Source organism: Symphalangus syndactylus, chromosome 12 (genome assembly GCF_028878055.3).
Source record: "Symphalangus syndactylus isolate Jambi chromosome 12, NHGRI_mSymSyn1-v2.1_pri, whole genome shotgun sequence".
Classification (NCBI taxonomy): Eukaryota; Metazoa; Chordata; class Mammalia; order Primates; family Hylobatidae; genus Symphalangus; species Symphalangus syndactylus.
The window spans coordinates 53,401,605-53,420,011 of record NC_072441.2 but is presented as its reverse complement, the minus strand read 5'-3'; the positions used below and the strand labels follow the sequence as shown (position 1 = coordinate 53,420,011).

Below are 18,407 nucleotides of genomic sequence, written 5' to 3'. Positions count from 1 at the left end.
ACTAAGCCCAGTCTTTTTCTTGTGTGTTTTTTTGAGGCAGGGTCTTGCTCTGTCACCCAGGCTGTAAGGTAGTGGCATGATCATAACTCACTGCAGCCTTGACCTTCTGGACTCAAGTGATCCTCCCACCTCAGCCTCCTTAGTAGCTGGGACCACAGGTGTGTGCCACCACACCAAACAAATTTTTAAATTTTTTTTTTTTTTTTTTTTTTTGAGACGGAGTCTTGCTCTGTCCCCCAGGCTGGAGTGCAGTGGCGCAATCTCGGCTCACTGCAAGCTCTGCCTCCCGGGTTCACGTCATTCTCCTGCCTCAGCCTCCTGAGTAGCTGGGACTACAGGTGCCCGCCAACACGCCTGGCTAATTTTTTGTATTTTTAGTAGAGACGGGGTTTCACCGTGTTAGCCAGGATGGTCTCGATCTCCTGACCTCGTGATCCGCCCGCCTCGGCCTCCCAAAGTGCTGGGATTACGGGCTTGAGCCACCGCGCCCGGCCAAATTTTTAAATTTTTTAGTAGAGATGGGGTTTTATTGCCCAGGGTGGTTTTGAACTCTTGGGCTCAAGTGATCCTCCTGTCTCACTGTCTCAGCCTCCCAAGCTATATATATATATATTTTTAAAGACAGGGTCTGGCACTGTCTCCCAGGCTGGAGTGCAGTGGTGCAATCACAGCTCACTGAAGCCTTGACCTCCTGGGCTCCAGTGATCCTCCTGCCTTAGCCTCCCAAGTAGCTGGGACCACAGGTGTGCACAACCATGCCTGCCTAATTTTTAAATTTTTTTATATAGATGGGGGTCTCACTATATTGCACAGGCTGTTCTCAAACTCCTGGGCCCAAACAATCCTCCCACCTTGGCCTCCCAGACTGCTGGGATTACAGGCGTGAGCCACCACACTCAGTCCAAGCTTTTTTACATGTGTTCTATAACATGTAAAGGGTTGGAAGCACTGGTTTAGGGAACTCTGTCTTATGGAAATGGCAAATTTTTAAACACTAGACTCACAATTGGGTCAGTGGAACAATGACATTATGAGAAACACACAGAAATGAAGACCCCCAAGGGAAGCATATATTTGCTTATTTCTGAGTATGCAGAGCTGAATTCCAGTAAGTGAATCTCTAATACAAATAGATCTCTAGCCAGATGTGGGTTGCGTGCCTGTAATCCCAGCTACTCTGAAGGCTGAGGGAGGCTGAGGCAGGAGGATTGCTTGAGCTCAGGCATTCAAGACCAGCCTAGGAAAAACAGTGAGACTCTATCTCAAAAAAAAAAAAAAAGGCCGGGCGCGGTGGCTCAAGCCTGTAATCCCAGCACTTTGGGAGGCCGAGGCGGGCGGATCACGAGGTCAGGAGATCGAGACCATCCTGGCTAACACAGTGAAACCCCATCTCTACTAAAAATACAAAAAATTAGCCGGACGTGTTGGCAGGCGCCTGTAGTCCCAGCTACTCGGGAGGCTGAGGCAGGAGAATGGCATGAACCCGGGAGGCGGAGCTTGCAGTGAGCCGAGATCGCGCCATTGCACTCCCGCCTGGGAGACAGAGCAAGACTCCGTCTCAAAAAAAAAAAAAAAAAGGAAACGGATCTCTAGGTCTAAGAGTTAGTGCTTTGAAGTTGCTTAAAGAAAATAAAAAAGCTTATCTTTTGTAGACATTCAGAAACAAGGGAAGTCTATCAGTCACATTCTATTGCAAGCTAGTTCATGTATTTGTCTGAAATACATTTCCCCATGTTGTCCAATGATGAGAAAGACCAAAGTAGAATTAAAATCAACCAAACCAAAACCAACAAAAATTCCTATAAAATTCTCTCTTGCTTTATTAGTAAAGACTTCAGTAATAGCTCTTCTGCTTCTTTAGGGTTTAAGTATAAAATTACAGATTTTTTTTAGGTGAGAAAATTTGTTATTTTTGCCAAGCCTTAAAATTTGCCATCAGTTTAGATGATGTAAACTTTGAGTTGTTTCCCCTATTGTTAAAATAAACAAGTAGGCTGGGTGCAGTGGCTCATGCCTGTAATACCAACACTTTGGGAGGCTGCGGCTAGAGGGTCGCTTGAGTTCAGGAGTTTGAGGCCAGCCTGGGCAACAGAGTGAGGCCTTATATCTACAAAATATTAAAAATTAGCCAGGCTTGGTGGCACATGCCTGTAGTGCCAGCTCTCTGAGAGGCTGAGGCAGGAGGATCACTTGAGCCCAGGAGTTGGAGGCTGTAGTAAACTATGGTCATACCACTGCATTCCAGTCTGGGTGACAGAGTGATGAGACTCTGCCGCTAAAAACATTACAAAAAGTAAACAGATTATTGTCTACCCCTGCTTATAACACCTAAGAGACAATAAGCTCATACTAAAAGAAATATTTGAGAAGTTCTTGAATATTCTATGTCATTAAATTCTAGCTTTGGTTCTTGATGACAATGGAATCATCATATCAGCTCTGGGGTGCACACCCTCGACATCTATCTAATGTAGACCATTGTTATTTAGGTTCTATTATAGGCAGTGAAACTTAAATATACTATGGGTTGCCCTCGTGAATTCTTACTACCCACAGATGTTACAGTCACTGTTTTTACAGTTGAAGAAGCAAAGGTTCAGGGAGGCAAGTAATGAGCTTTGGAAAGAGCAAGGAGACACTATGACAATAGGACTGGAAAGAGACTGAGGCCAAATCACAGTGAATCCTCAATGTCCTCTGACCAGTGATGGACAGCATCAGTGTTCACGAAGAGTTTTCCTCATAGTTCCCTGAGGGATAAATCGTGATCAATTTAAAGATTATTATATTAATCTATGCACAAGATAAGAGTACAAGAAGAAATTTGCCGTCAGGTAAAAGTGAAAAGACTTTGTGATCCATTGAATGTGACGTGGGAGCCAAGATAAATCATTTTTGGCGTACTGCTCCTTTATGTGATAAAAAAGATATCTAGTAAGACTTAGTGCTCAGTTTTGTACTTTGAAAATATATCCATTACAATAAATATATTAACATTGAACACTTGCAGAATCAAGTGCCATATTTTTTAGTAAATTTCCATAGATTGTTTCCTTTGGTATTAAAAATGCGTGGGCATGGGCCCCACTTCTAGGCCGAAATTCCTTTGGACCAACTTTAACCAGTTGGCCTTCTCTTAATTATTAACACTTCCTGTTGCCTCTGACTTTTCCGTTTCACCTTCCTTGATAAGATACGTACATTTGCAAATTTATCCTACTTGTATAACCTAGCCCATGCTTGGCACCGAGTCTACACATTTAGCCAGGGACACATGGGTTATCTGATTAGTGCAGATGGCTGCAGATACAGAATTTTGGCCAGGTAATAATAAGGAAGTATACCTAGGCCCAAGGAGAACAGATCTAAATGCTTCCCATAGCAAACTGATAATAGCAACAGTGGGTCCTGTGGGTTCATGGTGGGAGGAAGCAGGAGGGCAAGCACAGAAGACAGCAATCTTGAGGGTTTGTGTAAGAGGATTTGTGGTAGGAAAATCAGAATTTGAGTCTTGGGTCCAAGAATTTATCTGCTATGTGATTTATGGTAAGATTATCAATGTTCTGATTTACAAAAGGGATATAATACCTCCAATGTAAAATTGCTTATATAGTAGGGGCTCCATAAATGTTTCTTGAATCTGAATTTTCGGTTCTGACCAACTGACCACGAAATTGAACCAAAATGGACCACAGCAATCATAAACATAAAAATTAGGAAGAATTCCAACAAGCTAAAAATTTTTAAATAAATAGCTTATGTTTTAAGATAAGATTAAATAATGTCAATATGTCTTGTCATCAAATTAATAGTATGAGCGCATGTTTAGTAAAAATGCTGAGAATAGTTTTTGGATTTGGAAAAATACATACAAAGAACAAATAGGTGGGAATAAACAAGATTCTGAAAAAGAAGACGAGGGAACTGATGAGAGAAAAAGGTGGTGACAAAATGCTCTAACAAATATTAAAACAAAAACTAAAATAGTGAAATAGGTGAATGGACACAGAAAACAGTATATTGTACAAGTAGACCCTACTAGTAAAGAATAACTCAAGATTAAAAAAGGACTTCCCATAAATCATATTCAACTTATAAGTTTGGGATTTAACAATTTGGAAAAAAAGCCTAAGTAATGTCTCACCTCATACCAGATGCACTTATAAAAAAATAAAACTGGAAGGAAATAGAAACAATAGTTATTATTGAGACTGATGTAAATTTTGAAGAGACAGTAGAGGTTACAAAGGTGGAGGCAAGTGCTGAAAGATCTGATTAAAGAAAAAAGCTGGCCAGAAATGGTCACACCTATAATCAGCACTTTGGGAGGCTGAGGTGGGATGAGGTGGGAGGATTGCTTGAGCCCAGGAGGTTGAGACCAGCCAAGACAACACAGTGTGGACCCCCATCTCCACAAAAAAAGAAATGCAAAAGTTAGGTGGGTGCAGTAGTTGCACGCCTGTCCTCCTAGCTACTTGGGATGCTGAGGTGGGAGGGCAGTTTGAACCCAGGAGGTTGAGGCTGTAATGAGCTGTCTGTCATAAGGCTTGGGCAGCAAAGCAAGACTCTTTCAAAAACAAAAACAAAAAAACCCCCTGCTCTAACCAAAATAACTACAGCCAGAATGACAAAGTATTAGCACTGCTCTATAATTCAAGGCTCATACAAATTGGGGGGGTTGGGGGAGGGAACCAACAACTACTAAGCAAATTCCATGACTTTATTATATTGGCACATGGAGGTTCTATGTAAGTAATTTTGGCAAGTTTGCTGTGGTAGTTACAGGTTTGGATTTTTAGGTTAATATCTTTTATCTGAAGATGAAGATATGCATATCTGCAGTAAAAAAAAACCAAAGTAACTAAGGCAAAGACCAAATTGATCAACTTTGGTCATTAGATGCTTTTCTATAAATATGTATATTATTTAGTATATAATGAAAAGTAAAAAAATTTTGGCTACTTTAGGAGGCATGTATATATGTCTTCTGGCCTGTAGTGTTTACTGTTAGTAAGTTGATCAAAGGTAAATAAAAAATTCACACTTGAGTAAAAGGTTTGAAGAAGTACCAGGAAAGTGCACAGCTTATTTTTATTTATGTAAAAAAAACTTTTTATTTTTCCAGGAGGCCCATTGTCACCAGAAGTGTATAGTTTCTAACAGATTTATACATTGGAAGTTGATTTTGCTCCTAATTTCAACATGCCTAATGAAATAAATAATCAAAACAGTCTAAAATTCGTCCTCCTCTCTGCCTCCTGCAAAAAGGTAAGCACCTAAAGTAGGCAAGCACTGAATAAATGGCTCTGGTCAGCACTGACAAATTAATTGCCTCTAGGAGGCTGAGGCAGGAGGATCACTTGAGGCCAGGAGGCTGAGACCGGAGGATCACTTGAGGCCAGGAGGCTGAGACCAACCTAGGGAACATAGTGTAGAATCCTGTCTCTATAAAATAAAAAATAAGTAAAAAATAAAAAATCAGCTGGGCACAATGACTATGAATGAAAGCAAAATATACACCTTTAGAAAATATTTTTATTTTCTTAACACACAGAGGTAACAATGACATTTGCCCACTAGACACAGTAGTTCAAGACATATCAGAAATGGATCACAATTCACATGTTACAATATTCATAAACATGATCAGTCTCATGTTTTCCCAATTATCTTTGAAAACTTACTAAAATACCACAGCATACTAAACTGGCAAATTCACTTATCATGTTAAAGAGTAATTTTGATTTTGATTAGTGAAAAACCAAGGCATAGTCCATTGTTGAAATATAATATAATACTACCTTATCCAGCATCACTCAAGTATGAAGCATTCTACCTAAATGTTCTTTAGTCAAATGACACCTGTTAAAAATCTAATTCTGTATTTTAACTACCATAGAGGAAATAATGTTTAACATGCCTTCTTAAACTTTAAAATATACCATGCAGAATATAACAATGTTCTTTCATTCATCTTCCTCATTAGAAATATGAACCACTTAGTTTTCTAGTGCAACACAATATCCTAAAAGTTTACCAACGTGGGTATCTGCCTCACTAGAGATAACCCCAAATGGCTACATTAAAAAAATTGTGAACTTTTAATTTTTTTGGTCACATTTAACTGTCAGTGATTACTTCTTGCTTTGATTAAATATGCTGGTTTTCTCTTACCTTTCTTACCTCCCTTAATATCAAAGTTAGGCTACAGCAACAAAACTACATAAACCTTTGATGAACTAATGGTTCTCTCAAGGACAAGTCATTCCTTTTACCCGCACAGTTTAGAGAAGGTTATATATTGAACAAGGAAGGAACTGAAGAAGAAAGGGAGATTTGGAAACCAATGTATTTATAGATAGTGGTCTCAGATTACTGTCACAACTGTCCTTAAATTTGTAGGATTTAATCTGTTTTAGTTTTGGAAACCAGAAAACTAAGCTAGTTAAAACTATTTCTAAAGCAAGGTCAGCTTTGAAGAAGAGCAGGCAGATAACCTTAAAGTAAATTACACGAGCTTTCAAGCATGGGTATTTGACATCTGGAGCATTTATCAATTTTTGCTGCCCAGAAGTTCTAGTTTGCTGGTTTTCTTCTTTAATTTCTTAGTCATAGTTAAGGTTTTGGGTATGTAACCTGTAAACTAACTAAAAAAATGCTACTTTAAAAGTAGCATTACTTTTAAAATACCATTATTTTATTAGCTATAAATGAGCCACTGAATATTATATAGCAATGAAAGAATTCTTTTTTTTTTTTTTTTTTGAGACGGAGTCTCGCTCTGTCCCCCAGGCTGGAGTGCAGTGGCGCAATCTCGGCTCACTGCAAGCTCCGCCTCCTGGGTTCGCGCCATTCTCCTGCCTCAGCCTCCCGAGTAGCTGGGACTACAGGCGCCCGCCAACACGCCTGGCTAATTTTTTGTATTTTTAGTAGAGACGGGGTTTCACCGTGTTAGCCAGGATGGTCTCGATCTCCTGACCTCGTGATCCACCCGCCTCAGCCTCCCAAAGTGCTGGGATTACAGGCTTGAGCCACCGCGCCCGGCCAATGAAAGAATTCTTGCAACTACTTTCTTCCAACTGAATGCATAATGATTTAACTGTTTTCTTAAGAAAACACTAAAAAATACAAAAAATTAGCCGGGCGCGGTGGCGGGCGCCTGTAGTCCCAGCTACTCGGAGGCTGAGGCAGGAGAATGGCGTGAACCCGGGAGGCGGAGCTTGCAGTGAGCCGAGATTGCGCCACTGCACTCCAGCCCGGGCGACAGAGCGAGACTCTGTCTCAAAAAAAAAAAAAAAAAAAGAAAACAGTAAAAAATGGTACAAAATTCTATCTAGGAAATAAGTTCTATGAAAAAACGTGAACTCATATAAATGTTAAAAACCTTTTTCCTTTTGTGACTTTAAGATTTTTAAGGTATCTTAAAATAAGTTATCATGAAAAACTTCCAGTGATTTTATTGAATTTAAGATATCTAGGCCGGGCGCGGTGGCTCACGCTTGTAATCCCAGCACTTTGGGAGGCCGAGGCGGGTGGATCACGAGGTCAGGAGATCGAGACCACAGTGAAACCCCGTCTCTACTAAAAATACAAAAAAATTAGCCGGGCGTGGTGGCGGGCGCCTGTAGTCCCAGCTACTCGGAGAGGCTGAGGCAGGAGAATGGCGTGAACCCGGGAGGCGGAGCTTGCAGTGAGCCGAGATCGGGCCACTGCACTCCAGCCTGGGTGATAGAGCAAGACTCCGTCTCAAAAAAAAAAAAAAAAAAAAAAAAAAAGATATCTACTGAATTCATATCCATATTTTTATTAAGATTCTTCTCAATGTTAAACTTGTCAATGTAGGTTTTGAGTTAATAGAAAACAAGTATCTACTATGATCTAGCAATAGATTTTTGAACATGACTAAAGATAGTTGAGTTTTAGAAAACTAATAACATTTTTTCTTTAAAGTTCTAGAAATATGACCAACAATTTCCATTTTGAAAATGTAAGCTATCTTATAAAACTAGAACTCAATATTAATTTTACAAAACTGTTCTTAGGAAATAAATTTCCCAATGCTTTGCATATTTCCTTACATAAGTAAATCATATAAAATATACTGTTGGCATTCATTACACAAAAATTAATATATCAGTGAAAAAATGAAAGCATAGTTTGAACATCTGTGCTCCATTTAGGAACATATATTGTAGATGGAAACTTCTATCATTCACCATTTATTAAATATTTATTAAATGCAGTGAGCATTGTATTAAGAATACTATAGTAAGTGGTAATAACATTAATGAACCACAGTGTATTCAGTATGTATTGTTACTGAAGATTATATATACCACAATTAAAAGCTATCTTTTCATTTCTTTCATTATTATATTTTCATATTTTATTTTCATTTCTGTACAAATAGAAGATGACATGATTTTTCCTTTTCAAACTCTGGATTTCTAGGCATTTGAATAATTCTTACTGAACTCAAACACATTTCATTGGCAATGATATTTCTTTCTGATTCAAATTGAAATCTACCTCTGTACATTAAAAAAAATCAATGCTTTTACAATCTTACCTAATTGAGCATCAATATTATAATAAATGAGATTTTTAAAACGACTTGAGCCTGTGCATATAAGGCATTTACATATGATGACCTTGCATCCTATAATACAAGTAATTGCATACTTAATATCTGTAATCAATTATAAATCATAAAGTGTCTCAAGAATAGTAGCAATTGACCAGGCTTGTGTTTCACAGCTGAAAGGACAGTATTGGGCATTCTCATTGGTCAGTTCTGGAAGTCCTTTCCAAGGGGATCTGAATGAAAGAAAAGACATTTTACAAAGACATAATTTAATACATATTAACAAAATAGGCAAGACCTGGTGATTTTTGCCTTCTAGTGTAGAAAATAATCATATGTAGTCATTTGCTACAAAATAAAACAATATCCTAAAGACATACAAATGAATTCAGACTGAAATTATTCTTTGACATTCCATCTTTGGAATTTGAGACTTTTAAATACAAGGAATCCCTTTATGTATTAAAAACAGAAGAAACTACCATTACAAGCTACATATATAGAAATAAATACTCTCTCAGGCATAATTTTGTTTATGAGACTCAAATTGTAATTATGCAGATGTGTTATGTGTGATCTTGATAAAACTGTAAAACTAAAAGTAATGAAGAAACACTAAGAACTATGATTGGGGGGGAAATGGCATTCCAGTGTACTTTCTACTTAAAGAAAAAAATGCCAATTAATTTCTCTTTCTACTGAATAATAAACAGTATTTATTATGCATTTATGTTCTAATACTAACTGCTTTTATGTATATTATCTCATTTAATGTTCACAGTAACCCTAAAAGGTAGGTACCATAAGTATTTCTATCTATAGAGAGGTAAGAGAGATTTATAGAGGTTAAATAACTTGTTCCAGCCCTCCTTATCAGAACACAGTGATGTTAGCACATCAAATTTATTGTTAATTTCAATGTAATCCCTTAAAAATGAAACACAAATTTAAAAAGTACAGAAATCTGTAATGTTTCATTTTTAAGTTGGGTTGTGGGAACATATTTGTTTCATTATTATTTGTAACTCAGGGCTATATTATATACACGCTTCAGTGGGCATCAAATATTTCATAGTAAAAATGGGAAAAAATAATCTCATTAGGTAAAATAGGGTATTTTGGATAATAACTAGTATCAGCTAGGTACCATATTTAAAAAACTGTCCTAGAATCATGGAAAATATAGAAAATGTATGTTTCCAAGTATTCAAGCTACATCAGAGTAAAATGCCAAATGACTGAAGCTGGATACCTGGGCATCTGTAATGTGTTGAATTATATCTCCACAGAATTTGTATGTTGAAGTCCTAGCCCCCAGTACCTCAGAATGTGAACCTGTTTGGAAATCGGGTTGCCGCAGATGTAATTAGTTAAGATAATACCACATGAAGATTGGAGTTTTGCTGCCACAAGCCACAGGATTATCAGCAGCTAGGAGAGAGGGCTGGAAGAGACCTTTCCCTAATGCCTTCAGAGGGAGCATGGCTCTGCCTATGCCTTGATTTTTCAGATTTCTGGCCTCCAGAACTGTGAGACAATATTCTGCTGTTTAACAATTTCTATTATTTAAGTCACTCAGTTTGTAGTGCTCTGTTATTGCAGCTCTAGCAAACTAACAGACACCAAAATTAAAAAACAAAATGAGGTTACAAAACCATGAATATGCTGCCCATAATTAGACTTGGACACTAGGACATGGAATGTATCCATACAAATATAAGGAAGTCCCCTTTCCCTTGCTTTCCTGAAAAATTCATCCTGAAGTCATTAGGTGGGACAGAGCAAGGTAGGTGACCACAAATGGAGAGGAAAGGGTAATAGGCAGTATGGAGCAGGATGTTAAGAGTCCAAGAGGTATGAAGAGGGAGTTCACCAAGGGTGAGAGTGGCCCAGAGTGGGTAGTTAGAACCCAAGTGGTGCCAGGAGGGCTCCACACATAGAGGTGGCTTAGTGTGGGGTATCAGGCCCAAGCTGGGTGAGCAGACTCTATGTGGTGGTGATAGCCCAATGTGGGAAGTAGGTTATTCACTGTTGGAAAAGGGAATTACAAATATAGAAAGGGAGAAAAATAGAATTAAACACTGAGCAATAGACTGGAACTGGTGTAAACTCAGGTTTTCAATACACATAGACAGGATATATTGAGATGAAGATAAGTGTGTATGTATTTACCTATGTTTATGTATTATTATATATTCCCTAGCCCTATCTACCGGGGGGCAGTAGTAATCAATACACCATGTCCTCAGATCTGGCTTCTAAATAACATTTTTCACTATAAAGAACAAGGGCTCCTTAGAGAATTGCCCAATTCCAGGCTGGGGTAGTGAAAGCAAAAGATAAGTGTTGAAAACCTTGCTGGGCCAGAAAGCAAGGAAGGACTTCCATATGTGACAAACAGGAAGTAGTATGGACAGAATTTCCCTCCTGTCTGTTACAACTGAAGAACTGGACAGTAAGACATTAGACATTAGGCAACAAATAGTGATCCTTGAGGAATGAGAAACAAATGAAGCAAACCCTATGATTACCATACCTTACTGCCTTGAGAGTTTCCAGCATTTGGCACAGAGAGGGGGAGCACAGGTGGAGCCTGGCAGACTTCCTTGAGTTGAACTGAGAATCCAGGAACACTACAAAGCAGCTACAATTTGCAGGATAGAGTACTAGAGAGGAGGGAGCTGTACAAAGAGAGAACTCTGAAGATATGCAGAGGGTCCCACTCAAGTATCTGTAGTGTACCAACCAGCAAATTCACAAGAGGAAACTACCAAAGAACAAGGAAAGAACCATCTGAAAGGATGAGAAGAAGCAGTACATAGCACTCATACAGCGTCGGGGAACACCTGCTTGTTCCCACCAGCCAGATTTGAAAACGTCATAATTTTCTAAATACAGGGTAGAGAACACAGATGGGTCTTGATTCACTAATGGAGAATAATTATTCCTAGAACAAATGCTTTTCTGGTCAGGTCTAACAAGCTTAAAATCAAGACCAGAGAGGATCAAACTGTTTCCAAGTAATTTCACTGCATTCCAAAACAAAGTTCAAAAACATTTACAGAAACACCAAAAATCTAGCACCCAACAAGGTAAAATTCACATATGGTATCTAATAAAAAAATAACCAGGCAACTGGCTGGGTGTGGTGGCTCATGCTTGTAATCTCAGCACTTCAGGAGGCCGAGGTGGGAGGACTGCTTGAGCCTAGGAGTTTGAGACCAGCCTGGGCAAGACAGCAAGACCCCTATCTCTCCAAAAATCAAAAAACAAAAACTACCAGGCAAAGAAGCAGGGTGATATGACCCATAATAAAGAGAACAATCACAAGCAAAAGCAATCCAGAAATGAATTAGCAGACAAGGATATGAAAAGAGTCACTGTAATCATATTCCATATGTTCAAAACATTAAGCGGAGACATGGAAGATATAAAAACGACCCACATAAAACTTTGAGAAATGAAAACTACAATGTGTGAAATGAAAAACACCAGCATGGATGTGATGGTAGGTTAGACATAAAAATGATAGCAGATTTCTTATCAAAACAATGTAACCACCTTAAAGTATGAAAGAGACAAAAGCTTAACTCTGAATTGTATACATAGTGAAAATATCTTTAAAATAAAGGCAAAACACAGATGTTTTACACTTACAAGAACTGAAAGAATTCATCGTGAGGAGGCAAACACTACAAGACATGACGGAGAAAGTCCTTCGGGTAGAAGGAAAATGATACAAGATGGAGATACAGAACATCATAAACATAAGAGCACTGAAAATGGCAACTGTAAGAGTAATTAGACTTTTTAATATATTATTTAAAGATCATTAAAACATAACTGACTGCCTAAACAAAAGTAGTAACCATGTAGTGTGGGGGTAACATAGGTAAAGGCAAAATGGATGATGATAACAGCACACAGGCCGGAAGGGGAAAAATAAAACTATACTATTTTAAGGTTCTTTATACCTTACTTGAAGTGGTATATCACTGGAAGGTAAACTATAAAGACATATACTATAAACCTAAAGCAACCATTTTAAATAAACAAGAATGACATCTAATTAGCCAACAAAGGAGATTAAAATGAAATAATAAATATTCAATGCAAAAGAATCGCAAAAAGAGGAAAAAGCAAACAAAGGACAGAATAAACAGACAACAAACATTTAGATTTCACAATTTCAGCAATCACCTTAAGTGTAAATGGTCTAAATATTCCAAAAGCAGAAACTGTCATGCTACACAAGAGCAAGGCCCGATTACATGCTACTATGTACAAGAAATCCACTTTAAATACAAAGACATAAGTAGGTTAAAAGGATGGTAAAATCTGCACCATGGTGACAACGAAACAAAACAAATCAGGATTGGCTCTATTAATATGAAACACACAGAAGTCCCTTATGTGCTTGTAAGAAAGGAGATAAAATCTGTGCTGTTTATTCATAATCTGAGGAATAGAATATAGATATACTTCTGTATAATCTAAAATTTGAGAAATTAAGATACCCTCTGAATTTATACTCTTATAAAGATATGGAACTCTGACACTGTCTATTTGCTAATAATTAGGACAAGGAAGTGAAAAATGGTGTTTGAAATAACAGGCAAAAGACCAACTCTGATATTTTAACTATAATGAAAGCATTTCTGAAAACTATTTCTTGATATATCTTCAAATCAATTAACTCAAAAGGCCCATGCTGAGTACCTTCAGTTTTTATATTTATCCTGTGCTAATCATACCCAAAAACATCAGGGAAATTTTAAAAATCAAAGACTATTCCAGATGTATAAATCACACAATATCAAGACCTCAACTTAAAATAAATAACAACCCAAAATAAGAGAAAGTGAAAATTATATAACAGAATTTGTCATGTTAAAGAATAAAGGCTTCACTTTTCATTGGGATACCTAGGGCATACAGAAATCAATTCTAAGAAACTGTAATTTAACTAATAGCTAATAAACTGACTAAACACTAGTTATGGAAATTACATGCTCCTGATGACTTACCTCTCAAGATGAACATAATGTCGGGAAAGAACATTTTTAACCAAAACTATAGTCTTTGCAGTAGTCTCCGGGCCCATCAATCTGGAAAAATATAATTTTGCACGAAGAAAATACCCAATAGGCCATAGCCACTCCTAAAAAAGATTATTTAAAAGTAAAGACAAAAAAAACCCCATAAATATCTATAAATTACTTGAAAAATAATTTAAACTGAAACTCAGAAGATAAATGAAATTCTTACAGGTCCTTGGTGATAATTGAAACCTTTAGCAAGATTGTAGTTGTCATTGTCTAATGCATTGTCATAAATTCCACAGTAAACCATATCACTGCAAAATGATTGAAATTTAAGTTAAATAAAAGATGATCAGATATTACATAGAATGCATTAGAAAAATTTCAATAACAAAGGTAAGAGAAATAATCAATTATTTTGTCTTCTAATCTACAGAATAAGCTCAGCATTAGTACATCATCCATCTAACCTTAAATTAGTACATACTGAGTTCACAGGACTTTAATAATGTGTTTAAAATGATTAACAAATACTGGTTAATATAAAAAATGTAAAATATTCTGGTATCTTGCCTTAAAGAAGTTAGCCTGGCACTAAATATGGCTTGGTTTAAAGTCAACTATTTCCTAGGCCTCTAATATATTGAAGCCTATCTAATAATTGAAATATACATAGAACAATTTGAATTAATAAAAATTAAAGACATGGTTTTATTAATTATAGATTGGAAAGGTGGTTTTTAAGCTTCTCCATAAAATTATTTTAAAATTAAAATTGGCATATTATCAGATTACAAATAGCAACTGAATATACATATTATAGCTTTATTATAATACATAGAACTTATAACAGAGTTATCTATACTCCATTTGTTACTTTTCTTTTTTTGGAGAGCTGGTCACAAGAGTAAGCTGTAGTTGTGGGTTTTGGTGTGTGTGTGTGTGCGTGTGTTTTAATACAGTGGCTCATTCTGTCAAGTAGGCTGGAGTGCAGTGGTGCCATCATGGCTCACTACAGCCTTGATTTCCTGGGCTCAAGTGATACTCCTGCCTTAGCCTCCTGAGTAGCTAGGACTACAGGTGTACACAATTTCTCCCAGCTAATTTTTTTTTTAACTTTTATTTTTGTAGAGATGGCATCTCCTTTTGTTGCCCTGGCAAAAAAAAAAAAAATTATGGTTGATGTCAATGTATTTGGATTAAATATAGTATCAACAACATTCTTAATACTTATATTCCAACTTACTCTGGATCTAAAGTTTTCATGCCAAGGGGACCAAGCAATTTTTTTTCCGCAATCTCCAAAGCTTTCCATGCTTTTTCTGTAGTAAAGAGCTCAGGAGCCTAGTGAACGCCAAAAACAAATATATAAATTTTTAAGATCACAGAAGAATTAGTTCCTACCCACAGAAACTATTCGTAAACTTGAAAAAATTACTAAAATACCGTGAGGGTCAGAATTCGAGTGTAGATGCCTTAACAGATCTAATCCTATGAGGCTGACTTAGAAGGACTATTTTTAGCCATAGAAGTTAGGAAAGCTTTTAGAGGTGATTATTTCTCTGTGTCACCTCAAGAAAGTTACTCAGCTCTAAAAGGAAGTTGCCACAGCTACACTGAAGGCAGAACACACTTTTATTTTAACCCCTTTGGAGACGGGGTCTCGCTCTGTCACCAGGCTGGGGCGCAGTGGCGAGATCAGAGCTCAGTGCAGCCTCAATCTCCTGGACTCAAGCGATCATCCTGTCTTAGATTCTTGAGCAGCTGGGACTACAGGTGTGTACCACCACACATGGCTACTATTTTTTTTTTGAAATGTTTTTACAAACGAATCACCTACCACAACCATTGCTATGGTAAAATTAGGCCTGAGCTGATAGTCACACCAAGGACTTGAAGCTCCATAACTATCTTTGTATATGCCACGTTTGTGAACCAGATTTGGATGCTTTTCATTTAAATCTGAAGGGTCTTCTGAAACATAAAATAGCTTTTCAAAGTTGTCTTGTATTTTTCTGTTCCACTCATCATATGAGACCTTTACAGCCTTTCCTGAAAAATGACATAAGACATAGTAGTTTTAATCATTCAAAACAATTCACACATCTAGTTAGAGACAAATAGTAATATTTAGTTTATGTTTATCTACTACAAGGCAATAAATTATCCACTTTTGGAAAATGTGGCCAGTCTGAATTGAGATGTGTTATAAATGTAAAATATAAGCTGGATTATGAAGATGTAGCACCATCCAAAAAGAATGTAAAATACTCATGAATAATTTTATATTGATTATATGTTGAAACAATATCTTATATACATACAGTGAGTTAAATAAAATGTCTTTTTTTTTTTTTTTTAAAGACAGGGTCTGGCATTGTCCACCCAAGCTGGAGTGCAGTAGTATGAACTTGGCTCACCACAACCTCCACTTCCTGGGCTCAAGCCATCCTCCCACCTCAGCCTCTCAAGTAGCTGGGACTACAGGCTCACATAACCACACCCTGCTAAATTTTGTATTTCTTGTAGACATGGGGTTTCATGTTGCCCAGGATGGTCTCAAACTCCTGAGCTCAAGTGATCTGCCTGCCTTGGCCTCCCAAAGTGTGGAGATTACAGGCATGAGCCACTGCACCTGGCTGATTTAATAAAATATCTTGTAATCAATTTCACCTGTTTCTTTTTACTTTTTAAAATGTGGGTACTATAAAATTTAAAATTATGTATGTGGTTCACATTATTTTGGACAGCACTATTCTGCTGCTGAAGAATGAATTGCGTAAATTTAAGTGTGTGCTTTCTGGTTTCAGTGGCTCACACCTGTAATTCCAACACTTTGAGAGGCTGAGGTGGGAGGATTGTTTGAGCTCAGGAGTTCAAGATCAGCCTGGGCAACATAGTGAGACTTTCTTATCTCAGTTCAAAGTTGCTAAAAATATGGTTCAACTAGAATTGTTACAATTTTCACACTAGTAAATTAATGAATTTTCTTTCTTCTTAATTTTAAGGGTTTTCCGATATTAGCTGATAGAATCAAATGATGATTACATAGGTTGAGAATATACATAGTACATTTGAAGGTTCTTTGTAAATAAAATAACCAGCTTACCATGTCTTTTTACTGTGACTTCATGATAAGGGAAAATATTTTTTTTGGATAATTCCAGCAACCAGCGAACAGCAGATTTACTCAGGCCCACAATTTCCACAGCAGACCCATCTCTAAAATTAAAAAACGTTATTTTTATCCTCTAAGTTGGAGTCCTTTAAGTACTATTTAAAGGGCATTCAGTAAACAATTGTAATGAATCATATAACATATTATGAAAACTATTAAAAAATCCTTACTCTATAGGAATGTGTACTATATCATGTAAAGATTTTTTCCTCTCACTGTTTTGCCATTGTCTATCATCCTCACATATTTTTTAAAAATTCTATGATGTAGAATGGAATTGTGGAATAAAAGAAGACGGCAGTTGGGAAAGGTAGGAGTAAGGAATCTGAATATTGGGATAAGGTACTAGAGAAAAGATAGCAAACATGAAAAATAGGGCTGGAGAAAGTGAGGGAAGGCAGACACATTAATTTGAAAGCTCATTTTTAAGAAAAATAAAAGGGAAGTACAAGGATCTAATGTACCAAAATACATAGATTTTTAAAAAATTAGTAAAGCATGTAAATATGGCAACTTATTTATTATTTTTTGTAGAGATGGGGCCTCACTATGTTGCCCAAGCTGGTTTCGAACTCCTGGGTTCAAGCTATCCTCCCACCTCAACCTCCCAAAGTGTTGAGATTACAGGTGTCAGCTACCACACCCAGTCCACAACTATTAAATTTTTTGGACAATTCTTACTGAAGATAAAATTTAGAATAAGAGGCCAAGTGCGGTGGCTCATTTCTATAATCCCAGCACTTTGGGAGGCTGAGGCGGGTGGATCATTTAAGGCCAAAAGTTTGAGATCAGCCTGGCCAACATAGTGAAACCTCATCTCCACTAAAAATACAAAAATCAGCCTGTGTGGTAGTGAGTGCCTGTAGTCCCAGGTACTTGGCAGGCTGAGACAGGAGAATTGCTTGAATCTGGGAGGCAGAGGCTGCAGTGAGCCATGACCGTGCTACTGCAGTACAGCCTGGGCAACAGAGTGAGGCTCTCTCTCTCAAAAAAAAAAAAAAAAAAAAAAATTAGAATAAGAAAATAACTTCTCAGCTTAATATAGTATCAGAAGCTATTTTAATAGACATTACTTAATGGGTACAAAATACGTTATTTGGGTGATAGTAATATTAAAAGCGATTTTAATAGCTTCTGATGATGTATTTAGCATTTGAAATCATAAAAACTTCTTAAATGACAAACACTAGGAAAAAAGATTTAAAAAATTAGGAGGAAAAAAGGTTCAGAAAGTGAAATAATTTCATAAAAGACAGAACAGTGGGTTGTTTTCCATGTTTGCAAATAGATGGGCATAATGAAATGTTTACATCAATAAGCAGTTCAGGTTACGAAAATGTCTTAACCACTGGGATAATGAATCATAAATCTTTCCTTTGAGGTGCTTGTAGGGAATCAATCCACAAGCACTTACAGAAAAGAACAGATAGTATTACTTGATAACATATCAAGAGGATTGTGTGCATGTATAATGGGGAGATGAAGGGAGGAAGGCAGGGAAATTTTGATTGACTTAATGTAAAGAGTTCATAGTTAACAGAATAAAAGATTCCACAAATATGTGCTTTTTTTAAAAAGGGTATAATTACATAGCACTATAAAA

The 18,407-nt window shown here is 37.0% G+C and overlaps 1 protein-coding gene across 5 annotated transcripts in view; it reads right to left on the bottom strand.

Annotated features, from left to right (window-relative positions):
* Positions 1 to 5,517: 5,517 nt before the first annotated feature.
* AGL (amylo-alpha-1, 6-glucosidase, 4-alpha-glucanotransferase) overlaps positions 5,518 to 18,407 on the bottom strand; it is a 73,362-nt gene continuing 60,472 nt past the window's right edge. For 2 of the 5 annotated variants that reach the window (XM_063625580.1, XM_063625581.1), the window contains 6 exons: positions 16,736 to 16,848; positions 15,467 to 15,678; positions 14,873 to 14,970; positions 13,853 to 13,940; positions 13,612 to 13,745; positions 5,518 to 8,817 (listed from right to left, as the gene is read on the bottom strand). In XM_063625580.1, the coding sequence (XP_063481650.1) occupies positions 8,700 to 8,817; positions 13,612 to 13,745; positions 13,853 to 13,940; positions 14,873 to 14,970; positions 15,467 to 15,678; positions 16,736 to 16,848 (763 nt within the window). In that variant the 3' untranslated portion in view covers positions 5,518 to 8,699. Of the gene's footprint in view, positions 8,818 to 11,120; positions 11,352 to 13,611; positions 13,746 to 13,852; positions 13,941 to 14,316; positions 14,781 to 14,872; positions 14,971 to 15,466; positions 15,679 to 16,735; positions 16,849 to 18,407 lie in introns of those variants that run through there. The other 3 variants (XM_063625582.1, XM_063625583.1, XR_010117493.1) reach the window with 2 other exon arrangements.